At 36.4% G+C, this 22,596-nt stretch overlaps 3 protein-coding genes across 9 annotated transcripts; 1 reads left to right on the plus strand and 2 right to left on the minus strand.

Moving 5' to 3' along the window:
• Positions 1-84: 84 nt before the first annotated feature.
• On the minus strand, positions 85-2,644 carry LOC129321735 (3-isopropylmalate dehydratase small subunit 1-like). 3 transcript variants are annotated; one of them, XM_054967627.1, is made up of 2 exons: positions 1,731-2,644; positions 85-344 (listed from the first exon to the last, which is right to left on the minus strand). In XM_054967627.1, the coding sequence occupies exon 1, from the start codon at positions 2,511-2,513 to the stop codon at positions 1,737-1,739; it is 777 nt and encodes a 258-aa protein (XP_054823602.1). In that variant the 5' UTR covers positions 2,514-2,644; the 3' UTR covers positions 85-344; positions 1,731-1,736. The 3 variants fall into 3 exon arrangements, with proteins under 3 accessions (XP_054823602.1, XP_054823601.1, XP_054823603.1); XM_054967626.1 differs by having other exon boundaries at positions 85-348; positions 1,731-2,642; XM_054967628.1 differs by lacking the exon at positions 85-344 and adding an exon at positions 355-564.
• A 1,741-nt stretch (positions 2,645-4,385) lies between these two features.
• Positions 4,386-8,992, plus strand: LOC129322305 (leucine--tRNA ligase, cytoplasmic). Of its 3 annotated transcripts, none has more exons than XM_054968559.1 (2): positions 4,386-4,526; positions 5,462-8,992. In XM_054968559.1, exons 1-2 carry the CDS (start codon positions 4,501-4,503, stop codon positions 8,736-8,738), a joined length of 3,303 nt encoding a protein of 1,100 aa, XP_054824534.1. In that variant the 5' UTR covers positions 4,386-4,500; the 3' UTR covers positions 8,739-8,992. The 3 variants fall into 3 exon arrangements, with proteins under 3 accessions (XP_054824534.1, XP_054824536.1, XP_054824535.1); XM_054968561.1 differs by lacking the exon at positions 4,386-4,526 and adding an exon at positions 4,539-4,710; XM_054968560.1 differs by lacking the exon at positions 4,386-4,526 and adding an exon at positions 4,769-5,082.
• Positions 8,993-10,365: 1,373 nt separating this feature from the next.
• Positions 10,366-19,900, minus strand: LOC129321607 (DNA mismatch repair protein MSH4). 3 transcript variants are annotated; one of them, XM_054967441.1, is made up of 24 exons: positions 19,817-19,900; positions 18,258-18,461; positions 18,122-18,157; positions 17,913-18,025; positions 17,468-17,513; positions 16,934-16,980; positions 16,285-16,392; positions 16,140-16,215; positions 15,277-15,349; positions 15,035-15,180; positions 14,788-14,873; positions 13,999-14,138; positions 13,741-13,880; positions 13,601-13,651; positions 12,894-12,957; positions 12,338-12,481; positions 12,182-12,249; positions 12,004-12,062; positions 11,697-11,853; positions 11,499-11,551; positions 11,333-11,431; positions 10,919-11,033; positions 10,720-10,842; positions 10,366-10,540 (listed from the first exon to the last, which is right to left on the minus strand). In XM_054967441.1, the coding sequence occupies exons 1-24, from the start codon at positions 19,880-19,882 to the stop codon at positions 10,376-10,378; spliced, it is 2,379 nt and encodes a 792-aa protein (XP_054823416.1). In that variant the 5' UTR covers positions 19,883-19,900; the 3' UTR covers positions 10,366-10,375. The 3 variants fall into 3 exon arrangements, with proteins under 3 accessions (XP_054823416.1, XP_054823415.1, XP_054823414.1); XM_054967440.1 differs by having other exon boundaries at positions 11,333-11,428; positions 15,035-15,207; XM_054967439.1 differs by having other exon boundaries at positions 15,035-15,207.
• Positions 19,901-22,596: the final 2,696 nt, after the last annotated feature.

Raw genomic sequence — 22,596 nt, forward strand, 5'->3', positions numbered from 1 at the left:
TTTGATCTCTAAATTTAAAGAATGTACCATTCAAACTCGGAAAAAAATTGCAACTTTTAGTTTTCTATGAACCAAAAGAAGAAGAAAAAAGAAGAAGATAAACGTACATGTTTGATGAACTAATGAAGGGCAACAAAACATTACACTACAAAATTAAAAAGAGGTGAAAAAGAAAATAAAAACAGTAATGTACCAATGGCAAATCAATAAAAATACATTTGTTTTGTCAACATATTATGGAGAGATGTCTCAGAAAAGACAGTTCATATATCAAGAATTCATACTTCGAAAGCAAGAGGAGAAATATGACCACAGAGATGATCTTCAGCATGTTGGTAGCAGTGCTGCCTGGGGAAAAAAAAAACTAGAAATTTAGTAACCATTAACACGCATAGCTACAAATATCAAGATTAGAGAGAGACTAAATAAACGAAAAGTTCCTTCCTTCTCATCATCAACAAGAAACTCTTCACTCAAAGCATCAAGCAGACACACAACAGCTATATATCATCTGTTATCGTATCTGCCAGCTTCTAAGATGCCCAGCACAAAGCAAGACACAGCCTACGAAGAAATAACCAGATAATAGGTGAATTCACAACTTCCACCCAATCCAAGCAGCAGGGCACATTGGAACCACCATTATCACAGCAACATACAGCAAGCTAACTCGTATAAAAGGATATCTCTAGCACCAAAGAACATGCAGACATCTTAATGGTTTCAGATGCATAAAAAAAAAAAAAACTAAACAATAAACAGAACAATTAAAAGAATCACTTTCCAAACCCCACCGCAAGAATGAGATCTCAACAACGATAGCTTAAGATCAACATAAAACAGAGCAGAATACTTGAATAATAGAACCTCGGTAGAGTTACCACTTAAATTCATCTCAGTGGTTTGCTTTGGCTTATTGACACAGCTCATATCTTATGTTGATTGCGCTCTTTCTTTGTTCCAGGTAATAGGCATCAGCACGTAAGAATAACATAATACATGGAACCATAAAAAAAAAAAAAACTCTCCCAGGTCATATTTATAAAACAACTTATAAAAGTAATTTTTGGTCTAAAATGTAAGATACTTTAAAATAATTAAACCACTTTTTCTCTGTTATTATTTCTTGATTAACATGAAAATATTTAATGTAGTTGTATCATTATTTAAAACCAAGGACAAAAATGAAAGTACACATTATCTTTTTATAATATCAAGAAACAAACTTAACTTTTCTGAAGATATGTGAAATGGTCGAAAGTATAAGGACTAGAAGGAGTATATTTTAGATTCTTTAAGTGAATAAAACATGATATCAATAACACGTTGAAAATCTATCTCTCTGAACAATGTTTCTGTTATGCTTCCTGCAGCTTAGTCTTCATAATCTCAATTACAACACGCCAATTATCAAACAGCTATGATTTATCTGCGTAGACATTTCCTACATAAAAGCCACGGAGGAATAGTATGAAAAGTAATTCTTTCTTTTCGGCAAAACAAGAAATCTTGAAAAATTTATCAGCACTCAAACATGGCCTAGTTATCTTTCACGTTTCATAATTTATTGGATTATGCAACTCGCTAGAGCATTATCAAATCATCCGAGTAAAACCCAGGCGTCATTGCTAGAAACAATCACAGATAAAAGCAAACTGCAAGCATCCAGAAGCAGCCCACTATTTTTGTTCATCATTTCCAATAGAAAAAAATAAAGAAGAATCTAATACCCCGCTTCAAGCCGAATTAGAGGGAATCATCCCAGTCTTTCTTGCATAAGCGAAAATCCCACCAGCCTCAATGACAGGTCCAGCATCGCCAATGGGCTTCAACTTGTACTCCTTTCCAGTCGAATGATTGATCAGTCGACTCTCGCCGAGCTCCACCGTAACAACGTCTCCTGTTTTACACTCCTCGCATATTCTCACCTCCGATTCCAACGGGTAAACTTCACCTGTGGCCACTGAATTTCTAAAAAATATTCGCGCATAAGACTCAGCCACCACAGCAGCTACACCAGAAGCGCCCAGCGCCACCGGAGCATGCTCACGAGACGAACCGCAACCGAAGTTGGATCCGGCAATGACAATTGAATACTTGGTTTTCATCTGGTCGGGCTCTATAAATCGAGTGGCGTAAGAAGCGGGCAGGCCAATAAGAGCATATGAACCAAGCTGTTCATACTCCTCGGGTTTAGAAGGGACTAGGGTTAAATACTCAGCAGGAATAATCTGGTCAGTGTCGATATTGTCACCGACGACGTAGCAGAGGCCATGAAAGGTTGTGGAATTGGCGGCAGAGGAAGGGGTAGGAGGAGGAGAAGCGCTCGCGCGTGAGACCAACGAAGCAGCTCGTGGAGCGAGCCCTGGAGTGTGGGTGGTAAAGGGCTTCGCTGCCATCGAAGTGGCGGGCAATCTAATGAACTGAAGATCAAACGAAGGTGCATGGGAAAAGGAGAGTTTGGGAGGAAAAAAACGGCTAAGTTTCTGAGATATACTTGCAGAGGTCGCCATTGTCAAATTCGGAGACGTTGGAGCTGGACTGTAATTAGTCAGAGTGCGTGTGAAGTGGAACCAAGCGAGGGCCGGCGATCGCTTTTGGGGTTGTTGGGTTTGGGGCTGGGGGGTGTTCCTTTTTAGACGAGGAGAAATTAGGCGATGGATGCTCGCCAGGTAGGGCCGTGCAGACGAGTAACTCCAGAAATTATTAAAAAAATAACCAAAATAAATAGTAAATACAATAAAGAACTCAAAAGGTACATACAATGGGCAACAAAGCTGCATAAAATGGCCGAAATTTTTTTTATTTAATCTTTTTTTGTTAGTTTTTATGTTATTTTTTTATCAACTGATAATTAAAATTAATTTTTATAAATGATAAGTTTCAGGCTGTATTGTTTTTAACAAATTGAGAGAATACTGTTTAAAATTTGTGAAATAATTTGTTCATTTACCTTTTTTTTTAAAAATTAATTTAATAAACTGAATGATATAAATTAAAAATATTTTTAAATATATAATTATTAAAAAAAATATTAATCTTACTGTATGTAACATCCGTTAAACTTTTTTCGGCCGACGTAATATTTGTTGAATAAAATTTGACACGTTGAACGGAAAAATAAATAAATAATAAAATATTGCTATGTGAAGTAAATCAAATGTACCTCAAGCATTTTCAGGTAGTGTTTAGACAATTAAGTTTCAACACGTGTTGGCTGTTTGTCTTGATTTGTGCGCGTTATCTTTTTTTTTTTTTCTTTTCTTCTTTTGAGTACAAGAGGCAAGCATAATGTTACGTACTTAGAGTTTGACACAACACACAGTACCTGTGCGGTATCTTGAGAATTTCATAATCCTCAGAACCAGCCTTATCACATACGAATACTACTGGTTTCACCCTGTCATGGGCTCATCAGGGAGGCGAAACTAGCCCCCAATCAATTATGCACTAAGCCCGAAGACTGAGGCAGAACGCACCCAAATGTCAATGTCGCCCCCTTTACCCATATTATACGAGGCTAACCAGTGGATTGTTCATTACATTAGTCTTTACACGGTCACAAAAATACCATTCATGACAGTAAGCTTGAGGAGATTACGAAATCAGTTCATGGAACAGAACGAAACAGCTTGGTAATGAGGCTTTGAATCTCTCTGCCGTGCAATAGATCCCTGCACTTGTTCGGAGCAGAATTCATAAGCACCACCTCGTGGCCCACACCATTGGCATTTTTCGCGAGGAAATCAGCCGCAACAATACTTTTGTGCAGGAGCTGTGTTGGTTATTTTTCTAAACTGACTTTCAGTGTAACCAAATACCATAACTCAAGCTCGTCCAAAAAAAATAATAATAATAATACAAGCCAAGCAATGATTAGCTAAAATTAGTTTGGTGAAAGTATTTTTTAAGTTACTAAAAGCTGAATCCAAACAGGCAATGAGGCAAACATAGCCGTGCGCTTGCTAGGGCCTACATTTCCTGTTACCGGGACAGCTGAATGCGCATAAATACTCTCATTTTAATCGAGGTTACGAAGTGGAAGCTGCTAGAGATGGATAAATTCCAGTTCCAATCACTTTAAGTTATCGAAAGAAAAAACTATCTAAAAGGCTGGGACTGTTAAGCTTCTTCACAGGTAGTAAGAATTAGCTAAAATTAAAATGATATTCTTGCTTTCCATAGTTTTTTAAAAAATGTCATGTTAATTTATAATTATGTAAATCAATATTTATATATTTTTTAAATTTTTTAAGGATTTAGCTATTATTATAATTCAATATTTTGAGACTTAAATGTAATTTCCCGAAAACATAAACATGCAAACGAAAACCCTCCCTTTTTCTTTTTTCTTCAGACCCACAAACGAAGCCCAACTATGTCAAGTTCGGGCGGGCTCTCCACCCGGAGATCCGACCTGCAGGGAAGGGGAAAAACCCACCCTTTTTCTTTTTTCTTCCGCTGGGTTTCCCAACTTCTCATATCGACTCCCTGCTGTTTATGGTCATTAGACGCCTCCATCTAAGGTAAATCCCTATCTCAATCTATCCTAAGTTTCGAGCACGAATGATACGTGGACGAAAAAATTCTTCAGTTAAAGCCATGGTCTGTGCTTACTTGGTCTTTGCCACCAACTGATTGCTGCCATCTTCTACTCCACTGAAGGGCAGATCTAACTCTGTTCAGTATACTGGGTTGTTTATTGAAATAGTATGTTTTCCACATTAGCGACTGTGTGTTCCCTTTTTTTTTTTCAATGCTAAATGGCGAGTGGGGAATTTTTGCCGAAGTAACTGTAAAGGTGAGCTTCGAATGGTGAGGAGGAAAGGAGTTGCATGGAAATTGTTTTTAGTTGGTAAAGGGAAGCGAATCTTCGGTCAAAGTAATATTATATATGCAGGAAATTCCTCAATGAATATCATTTTTTTTTGTTTTAAATTTTTCATGATCTGGGACTGAGAGATGTCAATTGATTGGGCTTAGTGCTGGCCATATTTGCGGTATCGGTATGATACGGGACTATCTGATTAATTTCAGTTTAGTAAGTTGATTTTCCGAGCTTGGCGGGAATTCAATGTTCTGGTGAGGCATTTGATTTGGTCATGGTTTGACTTGATGTTCTTGCAATCTTGGATAACTTTTCTATTTATCATGCAAATAAATGCTGAATAAGTACACTGATCTTCAGTATCATAAAAGAGTTGTATCTGTATGCTAGAGCAGGTAAAAGTGGAGATGAGTGCGGTGAAATTATCCATCTTTCTTGTGCAAATTGAATTTTTGTGAATTAGATGCACAAGTTTCTCCTTTATCAATAATATTTCTTTCAAATATGCTTTAATTCTTTCTTATGATATTATATTCAGCTGGATTAGGCATTTGGATCTGAATTCTATTCGTTATTTTGCTATCAAGTACTCCTCTGAGCTATAATTTTTGTGGCATAATTGTTTTGCTGCAGTTGCCGTCAAATTACGAGTATGGCGACTGAGAGTGGTAAAAGTTTTGCAAGGAGGGACCGATTGCGAGAGATTGAGGTCATGGTTCGAAAATGGTGGGAAGAAAAAGATGTTTTCAGGGCTGAACCTTGTGAGAAGCCTCCTGAACCAGGCGAAAAGTTCTTTGGCAATTTTCCCTTTCCTTATATGAATGGATACTTACATCTTGGGCATGCATTTTCACTTTCAAAACTGGAGTTTGCTGCTGCTTATCATAGACTGAGAGGTGCCAATGTGTTGTTGCCATTTGCTTTCCATTGCACTGGTATGCCCATCAAGGCTTCAGCTGATAAACTTGCAAGAGAGATTCAACAATTTGGAAATCCACCTGTCTTTCCTAGTGAAGCAGAGGAACAAGAAGATGAGCCTTCAAAGAATGTCGATAACAGTGGAGGGGCAGCTCCAGATAAATTTAAAGGAAAGAAGTCCAAGGTTGCTTCAAAATCAACTGGACAGGTCTTCCAGTGGGAAATAATGCGCAGCTTTGGCATATCTGATAGTGAGATATCTCAATTCCAGGATCCTTATAAATGGTTGGCTTACTTTCCTCCACTGGCTGTTGAGGACCTTAAGGCATTTGGGTTGGGTTGTGACTGGAGGAGGTCCTTCATCACTACAGATATGAACCCATATTTTGACTCCTTTGTTAAATGGCAAATGAGGAAGTTGAAATCCATGGGCAAGGTTGTCAAAGACATTAGATATACAATATTTTCTCCCTTGGATGGCCAGCCTTGTGCAGATCATGACAGAGCAAGTGGCGAAGGAGTTCAACCTCAAGAGTACACTATCATAAAGATGGAGGTCCTTCAACCTTTCCCTCCAAAGTTTGGAGTGCTGGAGGGAAGAAAAGTATATTTGGCTGCTGCAACATTGAGGCCTGAGACTATGTACGGGCAAACTAATGCATGGGTGTTGCCGGAAGGAAAGTATGGAGCTTTTGAAGTCAACGAAACTGATGTGTTTATTCTCTCAAAAAGAGCTGCCCTTAATCTCGCCTATCAGAACCACTCACGAGTCCCTGAGAAACCCACTTGCTTGCTTGACCTGACTGGTTATGACTTGATTGGCTTACCATTGAAATCTCCTCTTTCATTTAATGAGGTCATTTATGCTCTTCCAATGTTGTCAATTTTAATGGATAAAGGTACTGGGATAGTTACTAGTGTGCCTAGTGATGCCCCTGATGACTACATGGCCTTGCATGACTTGAAGGCAAAACCAGCATTCAGAGCAAAGTATGGTGTCAAGGATGAATGGGTATTGCCCTTTGAAATAGTCCCTATTATTGAAGTTCCGCAGTTTGGAAATAAGTGTGCAGAGGCAGTTTGCTTGCAGATGAAAATAAAAAGTCAGAATGAGAAAGAAAAACTTGCAGAAGCCAAGAAGCAAACATACTTGAAAGGATTCAATGAGGGAACAATGATCGTTGGAGAATTTTCAGGAAAGAAAGTTCAGGAAGCCAAACCATTGATTAGAACTAAACTTTTAGAGACAGGTCAGGCTATTATTTACAGTGAACCAGAGAAGCAGGTGATATCACGATCTGGTGATGAATGTGTGGTAGCTCTTACAGATCAATGGTACATTACGTATGGAGAAACAGAATGGAAGAAGCTGGCTGAAGAGTGCCTGTCCAGTATGAATCTTTATTCTGATGAGACACGACATGGGTTTGAGCATACTTTGGACTGGCTGAATCAGTGGGCTTGCTCACGATCATTTGGTCTGGGGACCCGGATACCATGGGATGAACAATACCTAGTTGAGTCTCTATCTGATTCCACTCTTTATATGGCTTACTACACTGTTGCTCATCTTTTACAGAATGGAGACATGTATGGGTCAGGTGAGTCTCGTGTTAAACCTGAACAAATGACTGATGAGGTTTGGGAATATATATTCTGTGGTGGATCATACCCTAAATCAACTGATATCTCTTCATCTATTCTCCATAAAATGAAACTTGAGTTTGACTATTGGTATCCCTTTGATCTCCGGGTTTCTGGTAAGGATCTGATCCAGAATCATCTTACCTTTTGCATTTACAATCATACTGCAATTCTGCCCAAGCATCACTGGCCTCGTGGATTTAGATGCAATGGCCACATCATGCTGAATTCTGAGAAGATGTCTAAATCTACTGGAAATTTCAGGACTTTGCGTCAGGCGATTGAGGAGTTTTCTGCTGATGCTACACGATTCTCTTTGGCTGATGCTGGTGATGGTGTTGATGATGCAAATTTTGTGTTTGAGACTGCAAATGCTGCAATTCTCAGGCTTACCAAAGAGCTTGCATGGTATGAAGATGTTTTAGCCTCTGAATCATCAATGAGAACTGGTCCTCCATCTACTTATGCTGATCGTGTGTTTGCCAATGAAATAAATATTGCTGTCAAGATAACTGAGCAGCATTATAGGAATTACATGTTCCGAGAAGCTCTCAAGACTGGCTTTTATGACCTTCAGGCTGCTAGGGATGAGTATAGATTTTCATGTGGAGTTGGAGGTTATAATCGGGAATTAGTGTGGCGCTTTATGGATGTTCAAACACGTCTTATAGAACCTATATGTCCACATTATGCTGAATATGTTTGGAGAGAGCTTTTGAAGAAGGATGGTTTTGTAGTGAATGCAGGCTGGCCTTCTGGGGATGCTCCAGATCTTACCCTAAAGAGTGCCAATAAATATTTGCAGGACTCAATTGTTTTGCTGAGGAAGTTGCTTCAAAAGCAACTTTTGGGTTCAAAGAAGGCCAATAAAACAGGTGCTCAAGTCGCATCACTGACGGACAGCAAGTTAACTGGCTTGATATATGTGAATGAACAATTTGATGGTTGGAAAGCTGAATGCCTGAGGATTCTTCAGAGCAAATTTAATAATGAAACCCGTGCTTTTGCTGCAGACGGAGAGATTATTCAGGCTTTACAAAAGAGTTCTGTTGGTCAGTTGTCCAATTTTAAACAAATCCAAAAGCTTTGTATGCCTTTCTTGAAGTTTAAAAAGGATGAAGCAATTGCACTTGGGGCTCGGGCTCTGGATCTGAGATTACCATTTGGTGAGATTGAGGTTCTTCAGGAAAACCTGGACTTGATCAAGAGACAGATAGGTCTTGAAGATGTGGAAATTTTGTCTGCAGCAGATGCTGATGCTGTGGCTAAAGCGGGTTCTTTAGTTTCTCTTCTAAACCAGAATCCTCCATCTCCTGGAAGCCCAACGGCTATTTTCTTAACTAGGTAGCTCCTGTATGAGTTTTAGGACATCGATTTGTTTTGCTATAAAAACACGGGATCATACCTTTTCCTTTCTTTATATGCTGTCTCTGGATTGACTTACGGAAGCTTGGTTTTTGTTAAGTTTATGCCTTGATTGAGATTTTTTTTTACTCCTGCTATTTGTTTGTCAGTTGTCATTCTGTTTGTTTGTGCATCTGTTCTTTCATTACCTAACTGAAAGAGCTGAGCCCTTGTAACAGTAAAGGAGTGCTTCCTTCATCCTTTCACTAATTTCCTTGTTCATATTTGGAACTCTGGATGGGCGGTGCCCATATTTTTCTGAGCCATATAGAAGAGTATGACTGCAGATTAAGGACAAGTTCAAGTAAATTAACTTGCGTCTTTTGTCTTGTGGTTACATATTTGTGTATTGGTAGCCAATCCTATCTAATGGGATAAGAATTGTTGTGGTATTGCAATTAATGGTGATGTCTTCCATTAGGAACTAGTATATTTGATTATGTTCCTGCCCGTCTGAGTAAAAAATTTCGTGACTGATTATTACTCAAGCTAAAAGGCTGTGGGCCTGCTCGGGCAAAGTGTTTTGACCCAAAATTTTGTGATTCTGCTCGGATTATAGAAGTCCATACATTCATTTTATCTAAATGGATGGTAGGCTGATTTGAATGATTGATTGGAAAGTAAATAAAGTTATACTGAAAAAAAAATATGGGAGAATAAAATCTTTGGTCTTTTTAGTTTCATTAAATTTTACTTTTAATTTTTATCGTTATTTCCTAATGTTTTCAATTTTTTTATAAAGATATTGAAAAAATTGAAATTATAGAGATCTAAAAAACCAATATCATCAATCTTTTTTTTTTTTCAAAGGAAGATTATGTAAAAAAATAACATTACTATAGGGATTAAAAGCAAAATTTAATAAAATTATAAGGATTGATAATTGTGTTTTTCCAAAATAAAAATAATTTAGAAATATAGCAATGCTTGTTAACATTAATGAATAAATATGATTTTAATTGATTCGCCAAAAAAGAAAATGATTTTAATTGTGTTTGGCTTGTATTTCAAGGATTTCTGTTACCGCATTATTTAGGGAAAACTATATTGGCCTATAACTATTTTTAATAGCGGATCAAACAAAATTTCTAATTCCACTATATTTTCTGCCGACAAACGTGCTAATGAAGTTATAATGCATTTATTTACTTCTGTTTTTCATATGGATAACCCTTTTCTATAGGAAAGGGTGACTTGCACGCACGTTACACACTATATCACCTGGAGGTTTGATCCCGCGACCTTTTCATGGAGTGTGGGGTGCTATTTGAACTGTAAGTTCAAGGCAATACTATGTCATGTGAATTATTATTAATTAATTATTACGTTTTCAAATCGATACAACACTTTCTATCGATTCTTCCGTCGAAATAGTGGTCATTTCCGCAAACCGGGTTGCTTGATTTGAGATTCTTCAGAAATTGCGAAGTCAAGTTTTCGCGACTTTAAAATAATAGTTCTTAGGGGAACTGTGTCCTCCGCCGTTTTACTCGCCATCTGCAGAATTTTTCTTGGCTAACACGAGACCAAAAGAGGTTCAAGAGCGTAGACCACTGGTATGGTAGCCAGTCGAAGTCAATACTAGAGCCTGTCCTTGATGTAGCATTCCTTAAGATTTTGCAATGCTTGCCGAATAGTATCGTCGTCTTGATTGGAATATTTTAGGCATAGCAAGCGTTGTGCAGCAAGGTAAGCCTTCTGAATAGGATGGTACTGGAGGCAGTTGACTTCCATTCTCTTTACTTCCTGAACATGCATAGATAGCAATAAAACCTAGAATCTCTATTGTCCAACCAAGGGGGAGTCGGATTTGAAATTTCTGTGTGGTGTTTTTCTAATTTATGCACCAAGGCTAAATTGTATCTCAATTAAAAATGCAGAGATTTAGTTAACTTCCTATTCTAAACTACTTTGCGAATAATCACCTTTTCTGTAATCTTGAATGTGATCATTCTGGCAGTTTCAATGACGGAACTTGGTAAACCAGCCATTTCTGCTAAGAGAAGGCCATAGTGTGGGACATGTCTTGGCCCTTCCTTAAGTTGGAACTACGGAAAGCAGAACGTTAGCTTGCAGATCATCAATTCAGAGCTTAGTGTAAGAACAGAGAAAGAGATCTACAACCTTGAAATCTATATGGCTGTTTTTCAAGTCAACATGAAAGTGAAGAATTTTCACGTTCGGATAGACTGTTGCTAATTCTGACAGGTTTTCCATATGAGTAGCAAATATGGTATAACTGAAGGAGAAAAAATATATATAACTTGGTCAATCAATGAACATCAGTATTAAGTTTGTTTCATAGCTGGTGAATGCATGCAGAAATCACTGTGATAAAATTAACAGGTCTATGAACATGAAAATGTGAATTCCGTGCTACAAATGTTGAAGTAGCCCTCCCAAAGTCATCCATAAGGAATATGAAGAGTAACCTTCATTTTATCAGTTATCAGAAATCCATGGTAAAAAAAAAAATCAAGAGACAAGTTCTTGTTGATTTATAATTTTATGATAATTGAGAATCAAGAAAAAAATTACGCTTTAAGTGACAAAAGATGCTCGCAGCAGCTCCATGCAATTGCAAAACCATCAGAGGAAGAAGTAGCCCTCCCAAGCTCATCCATGACAATTAGACTTCTGCATCCAACAAATTATTTAGGCAAAAACCACATGCCTACCCAGAGGGATAAAGATTAATAACTACCTTTGCAAGACATTCTGCATGATAAAAGCTGTCTCTTTCATCTCCGTCATGAACTACACATCCAGACAACTTCATATAATTACATAAAGAGCCTAGGAATATGACTTTGCCACGGAAAGTCAAGGTCTAACTTTAAACGACGTTATCCAAAGAGAAGAAATACAGAAAAATAGCTTAATTGGAGGCGCCGCATTGTACCGTGCTTGAGTTTGATTCGAGATTATCAATTGCACCCATCCTAGTGAACATCCTATCAACAACCCTCAGAGTTGAGAAGCGAGCAGGAACATAACATCCAACTTGAGCAAGAATAACTATAAGGCACACTTGTTGAAGGTAAGTACTCTTTCCGCTCCTGGGACACAACATCACCATTGATCAGCTATAGCAGCTCACATTGGAGATTTTCGCAATCAAACAGATGTAATTTTATCATTTCCTCCACCAATACTCTCTCCTGTAACAGTAAATTTTATCTTTATCTTTTAATTAGAATTGATCTTACATATTGGGGCCTGTGACGATCACCATATTTGAGGCTTCAGATAGAAATATATTATTGGCCTGCAAGGAGAAAGGTTGGCTCATTTACCGAAATAACAACGTGAAGGTTTTCATGCATGAAAGAAAGAAAGAAATAGAAACTTATATGGATTACAAATTACAATATACCCAGTACGTACAACGAAGTCATTGTGTATACTTTCGAGGATTGGATGTTTACCAGCATCAATTGCCATTGGTCCATTTTCTAGTAAGTAAATTATGGATTAAGAGTTTTGCTCGCGGAGCTATCAGAAAGTACAAAAATGTAAGATAGATCTTACCAATTCAATTACCTGTAAACTCTGGCCTTGTATAACTATCAACAGGCTTGGTTGATATCATATGAGCAAATGAATTTACAATCATATCCAACAGGCATAAGACCTCAGCAAGCATTGTCAACACAGAGACATTCTCGCGAATGGCATCCATAAGCTCTGTAAATTTTTTCAATTACAATTTATTTCATTTCAAAGACTACCGGACCACCAAAAAGATACGAAATATTGTACAAGTCCAAAGAAAGCAACAGGTAATATCTACTTCTTGGGACAAAAAAGGAATCTATTCGTTCTAATGTACTTTAAATTTTTAAGTTTAAGAAACAAGATCAAATTTATCTTGTAAACATGCTTGACCAGCGTCACAAATTGTTCGTTTAGGATTCCAACGGCAATTAAGAACACTATCATGGCCATGGTAAGTCCCACCCCCCGTCCAAAGGAAAAAAAAAACGCACACAAAAGGGGGAGGATATTAAATTAACAATGGATTCAATTATACAAAAACATAATGAACCACTGCCGTCAAGACCGTGAGGATCTTTGCTGCCAGAATAATTAATACAACCTTCGAGGCAGACCTCTGTTCTTGTAAAGCATTCTGCGGCAGCAGATTTATTCCTAGCATTCAACTGCAAATTTCGAAGTGAGAGGAGAAAAAGAAAAGCTTCAAAGCCAGGACAAAACAAATAAAACTGCTTTTTAAAGTTTCATTTATTATCAGAATTTGCAAGGTTATGTTTTTCGGTTTGAAAGTCATTCAAGTCATGTTTTTTTGTGCCATCAGTTCAAGTCAATTTTTTACTTAGCATTTCCCTATAGTTTTCACCTCCAAAAATTTCCTGATGTTTTTTCTCATACAAGAAGTAAGAATCCCCTTAACGCTGGCAGAGGCCTGGTGGAAAAGGTGCATTTTGTTCTTGGATTCTTATCCATCGATTATTATCGTATTGAGACAAGATGATACCAAACTTTAGGTCTAGTAAGGAATTTCATGTAAGCTTAATATATGATAATTCATGGGAGGCCTATTTCCTCTTTTCTTCTGGGGGACGATATGGAGCACTACCCCTTATAATTGACTTGGCATGAGTCATTACTATGATCCCATCAAGTTTCAATGCACACACTTAGCTACTACTCGGACCAAATTACGTAGACTAACAAGAAAATTTTCGAGTTATGTGTGCCATGCATGGTCTTGTTCCCCAGTTCACCATTGTTGCGTGATACATAGGATCATATTTATGAATTCCACATGATCAAATTACTTACCGACGCAAGCTCCAAAGTGGAGCAATGTATGTTGTTCCCATGTATTATGACCTAACATAAGTCATCAGAGAATTAGCTCTGTTGAAAACAACTTCTAATAGGAATTTGTGAGGTGAGAGCATAGAAGATCCAGTCCCAACCTGAATGAACTTGCTATGAAGCTTTCCTTGAACATCTTTTTGCGGGATCACAAAGTAGAATCCCTGCCTGTTTTTAAAGACGAGTTTTAAATTGGGCAACTTGAAATCTTCACGATACTTGTTTGCAAGATTGTGGATAGCTGTCAACGTAATGCAAAATAAAATGCTTTAGAAGACCCTTATATGGCACACTGTATTCCAACTCAGATTATGTGATTGACGAGATAGAAAACTAAGGAAGACAAAAGGTATAAAAACCTTCACTGGTGTCGCAAAATGATCTCCGTGAAATATCCAAGAGACCATCAATCCCAGCCTTGACAGCAAAGCATTGCTGCGTTCGGGCAACAAAAGGAACCCGTGCATGGAGTACATCTTCATCAATAACCTCCCCAATCCTGGAGCAAAGATAATTCCTAAGTAATTGAGCGAAATGTTTCTATTGTCTGAGTTTAAAAAACATTGGTTTCCAAGGGATTCCTGATACTCTCAAAATCTAAGAAATGTTCTCGAATGTTCAGTCTAAAATAAGTAATTTGGATAATGTCTGGTGTATTAATTATTTTTTCCCGTTTTGCCATTGTAATTAAGAGGAGCATGTTCCATTATAATTAATGTTATATTAGAATTTAGTGTATTTAGCATGGACAGTAGTGGAAAGTATTCTTATTTTTTGACAAATTTCAAGAGTTAACCAACTTTTAACTCCATTTCTAGTTACATGTAACTAATATTTTTGGACAGGAGGAGTATTTTTTATCGCATTGATGGGGAGGATTGACTGATGCACTGACGTTCAGTGAATCAGGAAGAAGCAAAACGATAGTATTAATCAGCAATAATGTCAGAGAGGAAGCAAATATGGAGCAAGCTAAACTGTGTTATTGTCTTATAAAAGAAATTAAATTACCTATCATTTGATCCTGAATATTCAGGTCAGGTTAGAGGACTATATTTGTAAATATGAATCCATATGCAACCTTTCGGGTGATTTAAGGAATATAAGTAACGGTTGCATGCGCTCATAGGAAGAAAAAACTCTCATACCTTTTCCTAATACGATCATATTTCTCATTTTCACAAACTGACTTGTAGATATTTGACAGAAGAAAACTTTTGGCATCCTTTAGCACCTAGCATGTTCATCAAAAGAAAGGATCACTCGTAGCCTTTTATTTTGCTTTTATTTTCTCACTTTACGTGCGTGCACGCGTGCATGCATACATATACATGTGCGCGTGCGCGCTCCAAATAAAAAAAAAGAAAAGAAAAGAAAAGAAAGAAAAAGAGGTACCTTAGATAGTAATGGCAGGGCGTCCAAAGCAGTCTTAAGGAGAATAACGCTTGATACTAACACTTGACTCTTCTTAGCATGATCAACTACCAGGGATTCATTTGCAACTTTCTTTGGCTTAAAGCAGAAGTGACATAATACTCTATCTGAATTAAGAGCATGGTCCAGTCCGTCTGTATGTATAACCACCAAAGATGTATAAACTTTGAGACTAACTTTCGCTCAGTTGTGTTCCTACTTACCAGTCTCTTTTGGAAACTTGCGCAAAACCTGAGAGAGGCCAAAAAATAGCTGTTCGTCGCTCATCAGCTCATCCTAAAATGAAATATTGAAGACATGTTATGGATCTAAAGCTACTAGGTTTTGAGTCTAAATAATTATCACTAGTCTACTCTTGGGACTAATGAGATGGCATATAAAAAGCCATTTTAACTAAATAACTTATCAGTGGATCATTGCCAGTTGCCCGCATTTTCTTAGTCAAATGATGACGGGGATTTGACGTGGCATAGGGTACAATTATGTTGTATGAGGGTCCAGATGCTCATGTACACCAATGTTTCATCCTGATAATTTAAGATTTAAGCAGACAGACATGCTCAAACAAAGCCATGCTAGTGATGATGAAATCTTCCAATAGAACTTCATTATTTTCTCATCTTCTAATTTTCATGCCAACATTGACTGTAATGGTCAGGTTATGAGACTCAAAACTTATTAGATTATGGGAATTATTTAACCATGATAGTTCTCAGAACTGAATGTCTGAATTTCACCTTAATGATGCGGACAGGAGGTAATTATAAACTTGATATAAGAAATACGTCACTAGTAACACTAGATACAGTAGTTGAAGGACAACAAATAGTCCCTTCCTATGTTTACTGAATAAATTAGATTATAAGTAAATCAGCCTTATAAATGACGTGCTAACCACCATATAGCAGTCTCATTGTGCTAGGTATCAATTCAAGAGCGTACTCAGTCATGGTTAGAATAAGTAAGTTTGGTTTCAAGAAAATATTGAGAGAACTTTCCAAATTAAAAACTGTAAAGGAAACATTTAACAAGAAATATAAAATATAGACCCAAATAACACACGGACCAGGCAATCAAGGCGCGCATTAATAGTTTGAATGTCTTTTAGAGGCTGCAACAGATTAGCACGGAGAAGCCTAGTCCTGAAGGGGACAAATACATTGTCATAATGGTAATCCTGCATAAGCAAATTAGTATCATTCATCACATACCCTCCGATAGTTTTAGTTGTCCTCAGCATGTGAAACAGGCTTCTCTTTTTGTTGCTAGTTCCCAGTAGGGCAGAGTGAAATGGCTCAACAATTTCCAAATTTTGGATGCTGCCATCAAAATCAAACCAATATATCCATTTCAATAGACTTCAAACAGGTGCGATGTAAAATGCAGATATGCTCAATTTCTACTATGAATATGTCCATCTACTTGAACGAAGATATGCGAACCACAATCAATTGTTTACCCTTTTTAATATCAAAAATAAGCAACCCGGAAAAGTTGCGAACAAACATTTTCCAAAATGTATATAGACCTAAGACAATGATATAACGACATATTTGTGCGTCAAAGGATAAGTCTAAATGCTTTGCAAATAGGTCTCAGCAATACTTCATTTTAGTTAGACTTTCTCTTAAACCTAAATACTTAAAAGTCATATTTAGAAGTATTATCTATGACTATATATAAATTTCCTCCATCAAATACAATTGCTTCTTTTATCAGGAAGTCAAAAAAATGAGCATCCTTGGTTCATTGGTGATAAATGCAACATATACATGAGGTAAAAACATGAAGAAAGAGCAGTGGTACTCTCAACCACCCCCCCCCCCCAAAACAACAAAAATTGTATGCTGGCAGGCTAACCTGGTAGTGTCAATATTCATGTGATCAAATGATCCATTAAAGGTGACCTGAGATAGTGGTATGAATGATAAAGTGAGTTAAATCTGACATGCAAGAACTAAGAAGTATAACCGTGCAGGTCGAAATCTAACGGATACAGTACGGATTACTTCCTGAAAGTATCATAGAAGTTGGACACTGATCACTTTCCTAAGAAACAATAGCAAGATGAACCCAATTCCCAATTGATGGGAGACAATGATCAGAAGTTGATTATTAAGGACTTGCGGGGAAGTATTCAACTTGATAAAATTATCATCAGGAACAAGCATGCGCTGAAAGTTGAAACATTATATGCAGCGGCATTAATATTATGATAAATTTGACAAAAAATGACCAAGTCTACACATGGCCTATTGAGCAAACAGTCATGCGAGTATGGCTTGTAAATTGCATAGAACTTGAGCTTATTAGTAAGATGGTGATAAGATAAACCACAATAACTTGTAAGTTACGTCATAAAAGGTCGACCACATGAAGAACAATTGTGCCTACCGACAATGAGTGATTGGTAACAATAACTCCTTTCTCTGCTTCAGTCCTGTTGTACAGTAACAGAAATGTGGTCAAGAAGTTCCAAATAAGTAACATTAACATTAAATATATTAAATTTCATAATGAAACAATTACCACATAGCTAGGATTCATCATGTGAAGGGGAGAGTGGAGTATTACTTAACACTATAACTGAGAGAGGTTACACCATCATAACAATTCCTCAAAAATAATTCCAGAGCAAGTCTAGGAGAAGTTTTTCTCGAAGAATTTTGTACTCCTTGTGTTGGCAAACAATCAAGGCACTAAAATTTAATAATTTTACTGGATAATTTTTTTTGGTCAAATTTTATTGGATAACTTTGTTATCTTTGCAAATATAAAATTAACTAAGCAATCAAAATAACTTCTATATCCAATAAAAATAACCGAGTGATGGAAATACCACTTTATGGTGGCAGCAGCTGCAGCCAAACAGAGATAATACTGCTTGTAATAAGTGTCCAAGCCAAGTGCCGAAGGCTCCTTAGACGCTAGGTTTTTTATTAACATAGCACCCTAAGGAATAATACTTCAGTGACATGTAGGAGAAAAAAATGTTAAGCATCCTAAATCCCGGAAACACCTGAATGGATGGAAAGCAAATTACAACACCTTTGTGTCATCAAAACAACCTCGGGCCAATACAACCTGTATAGCAAGGACTGACATTAGAGATAAACATCCGCAGTGGTGCAATAAAATTCAATACTTTTAGACACACACTGATGCATAGAGAAAGTGACATCACCTTCTTCAATGTACTATAGAATCTATCAACCAATTCTGTTACTCCAGTTGTAGAATTGGGTGCTGACTTGTTTGGAGGAATAATGATCACAATGGGATCATAGAAATGCAGCAATGTTTTTGTATTTTGATACGAATTGCTAGTCTCAATATATTGAGAAAGATGCAATGATGCCGATCTTAAATCAAAAGCAGCTAAACCGACCTGTGCATATTATGAATTTCAGTCAGGCGTATGAATTTCCTTTATCTGAAATAAATGTTTACATCTTGCAGGAAAAATATATATACAAGCTCTCTAGCTCTCTCATGTGGTTTAAAATTCAGTTATTCATCAAAACCCAAGAATATCAAACACGGGGGAAGTGTGTGCTAATGAATGATGATTAGGCAACCTAAGTTCCAGGTAATGATTCCCAAGTCTGATGATAGCCACGACAATAAAACAAGCTCCTTCAAGTGATTTATTTTGTAAATATGTCATCCTCCTCAGTAATTAAATGGAAGAGTCGTCCTTACAACAAAAAAAAAGAAAAAAAGGGAAACATGTATTTATCGCTGGTTGCACTTAATAAGTATAAGGGAATCAAGGAACAGTTCACAACATTCTCATTTGAATTCAAGGGTCAAGAGGTCAAATTTCGAAGATAGCCATTACAAGCCTTATACAGACGACTGACTAGGACAAGCAACCTAAACACGGGGCTTGAGAAATCCTGACTCAAAATTGGAACCAAAATACTAATACTTGGGCGTAAAATCATAAAACTGAAGACCCCAACTAACTGAAGTTACAATCCTACATCCTTTCCCCGCGGTGATATAACAAGAAAGCCCAATTCACATCATAGATTTAGTAAGGTGCATCTTCAGTTAAAACCTCTGAACATCTGTGCCAGATATGCCAGCTGATTAAATACAGTGCATAACAATCATTAGAGAATGCATACATGAAATTCAACACATAATTTTTTTATGTTCTGATCCAGCTACAAAGGAAAAAAAGGCCAAACACGTGAATTTGAAATCAAATTCCGACTCCAGTAACACAAATCACTTGACATAATATATTATTGACAACAGTTCCTTCTATTGTCGACTGAAACGCACGCAAATAACGAGTAACAACAATCAATTCTTCGCCGAAGTCATTGATCATCGTGATTCCAGTGAATACTATTTTGGAATTTCTACCACTTACAAGTCAATAAAAACATGTACAACCACCGTACGAGCCAAAAACTGAAGATACTTCCAACAATCTACCATAAAAAAAGCAGGTATAAAAGACAGACACCAAGTAACACACATGCCATATTTTTCGAACGTTGAAAAACAGTTCCTGCTAGTTCGCTGATTGATAAATAAACTTGATGAACCAGTAAATTCAAATCCAATTTTCGATTTCAACAGGGACTGGACTTTTTTTGGTGGAAAGCAGGGACTGTAATTTAAATGAGATAAAACGGATTAAAGGATCTCTGTGAAAGAAATGACCAGCATCAACACGAGTTCCATGTAAAAGGAGTACGAGTTATCGAAGGATGGGAAGGACATCACCTCTTTCGCTCTATTCTCGATGAGACCGACCACGATACTAGAGCTCTCCGCACTGTCGTCTTCCATTGCTTTCTACTAGTTGGCTGGCTAAGTCTAAGCAAATTTTGCTCTGCGAACCAGCGGAAGAGGTAGTTATAAAGAGCGGTTGCTAGTGATTTCGTGCGTCGGGCGGGGCGTGCAGCGCATGAACCTTACGATGAGCACGTATCTTTGGCGGGAAGCTAATAATGTTTTAATTTAATCTCTTGATTTTTGTAGCCCTTAAGCTTTTTTTTTTTTATGTAGTGAAAAATAACTCATTAATTATTTAAAATAGATAATATCTTTAACCTTATGTGCATTTATAACTAATGGTCGTTTATCCAAATCTTTCACGCTCACGTTTCCTTTGCTTACTTTTATCAATAATATCCTACTTTTGTTAATAAAAGATAAGGCTATGATATTATGGGGGAGGGTCTCATGCGCGTTTAGATCCAAAGATCTTTATGCTTACATATCTCAATGATTAGTGATTTAGGTAACGCCTCTCATTGCCGCTCTTGGACAAATATAGGCTACTTGAGGACTTTCAACTTCTTGACATTTCAACTCACAAATCTCTAAATATAGTAATATAAACTCACACTCATGAATCGTGGTTAGATGTTTTTTAATATATAGGTTCCTCAATGAAGTAATTGCAGACCATACTTAAATTTTGGTATGATAAAAATAAAATATTATAGAATCAAGCTTTTAAGAAAGGAGAGAATTTAAAAGAAAAACATGATAGAGAACACACTGATAATATATTCAAACAAGCTTTGAACCAATTCTACCTTACAACATAACTGAGGCTCTCTTTTATAAATGAAGGGAAGAGAGTCAATACGACACAAGTGATAGCCGTAAGGGCGCCTTAAATTATGACTTAAATTATCACACTAACCGTAGTTAATCTAGAACTAGCCCAAAGGATTATCCTATAAGAATTAATCTAAACAAGTCGTTAACATGTATTTTCACAAATTATTTAAAATAAGAGAATTATAAATCTTTAAAATATTTTAAGAACTCACATTATTCAATTAAACCTATGTAAAAGCATAAGATTGATTAAGTATCAAGAAACACATTTCAATATGGGAGAAAAACTTCCCCCTTATTTCCTCTTTGTTCCTTGCTCTACATAGTGTGTGTGTGTGTATTTACCAACATAACACTTGGCCACTCAAACTCATTCATCACTAGCAGCGAGAGGCTAAGATTTAAATTACATCCACCATAACAATTATCACTCAGTCATCATACTCTATGTATACCATCTATTCATCAATAGCTCATCACATACATGAATTTTTCTTTTCATTCATATATAATTAATATTAATTACTCACCCTTGGACATGAAAAATACAAAGGGAAATCATAACAATATTCAAGTTCTTAAATCATGCATGCAATAACCATTTTCACTTGCACAAATGTTTTGGCCTACTAATATAAACATAAACATCAAATCACATTTTTAAGGGCCCAAAATACACTTCCACCTAATAAAAAACTCATAATACAAGTGAATCAAGAATATATTATCCTAGTTGATAATATCATAAACTGAATACATATATCAAAATAAAAAAGAAAGGCTTATAGAAGTGATTATTATCACTTGGCCTGATACTCCTTTTCTCTATTTTTTCCAGATGAGCTAGCTCTTGTAATATATTAAAAGAGATGGGTGAGTACAACCACTCGGTAATCAAAGTACATATAAGTTGTACAAATGCATGATAATTAATTATAAATGCAAGTGGCTAATAAATTCATCAAGATGATCATGTAAACAATCATATTAAGATCATGTTAATCACATCAACATCTAACTCAGGTAAATAATCTCAAGAATAAAGTTAAGTATACAATTGGCACAACTGCCCACAAGTACTAAACGTTCGTACAAAAGTGGCACAAATGCCCACATGTACATTTTTCACATATTTATTGCATGTTCTAATTTTCACAATTACAATCATAATATTAAACATAACCATCAATCACTAAAATGGCATAACAATAATGAAATGCATTATTAATCTCTTTCTTATATTCCCCTCATTTTCTCTGACATGAAATCTGTGGGCCAACAACTGAAAGGGTTCGTTCATGTGATGAGACTACCTAAGGTCTTAATCATATCGTGAGAGATTACTGAGCTCAGGTTACCTTATTCACTTATGAATGCGGTTTTTTTCAAATCACACACTATGAAGCGTTATACCTAAAATTAGCTCTATTCATAACTCTAGGTAGGTCAGTAGGGTTAAGTTTCTTAATAGAAACAACGTTACAGTACTCTACGAGGTAAGTAGCGACTGTAACTCTTAAAATTAATGATTAATAGCTAAGTATTATATGAATTTTGCACAACCGTTAGTTCCTTTATTAAGATGAACTCTTATTATATGATCGTGCTCGTTAGAAAATACATTTTAATAACTCTCAAATATGTAATTCACAATTATCCCACATGTTTGTCAATTTTCATACGCAATGAGCATAAAGAATTATCATATCTCAATCATGCCTCATGCATCAATTTTTATGTTACGTCATAAATCATATTAGCATCATATAAAAACTTAACATGCTTGTATATAATTCATCACCTTGTATAATCTATAATTTATAATTACAAGTATGTACATCATCATCAACCCTCAATCTCATTACTCAAATTATATCACATTATTCTATGAAAGCATAAATTAATATTAACATTCGACATTACAAAGAAAG

The sequence above is a fragment of the Prosopis cineraria genome, unplaced genomic scaffold (assembly GCF_029017545.1).
Source record: "Prosopis cineraria cultivar Desert tree isolate PC_DT_omini unplaced genomic scaffold, ASM2901754v1 PC10, whole genome shotgun sequence".
NCBI classification, from domain to species: Eukaryota; Viridiplantae; Streptophyta; class Magnoliopsida; order Fabales; family Fabaceae; genus Prosopis; species Prosopis cineraria.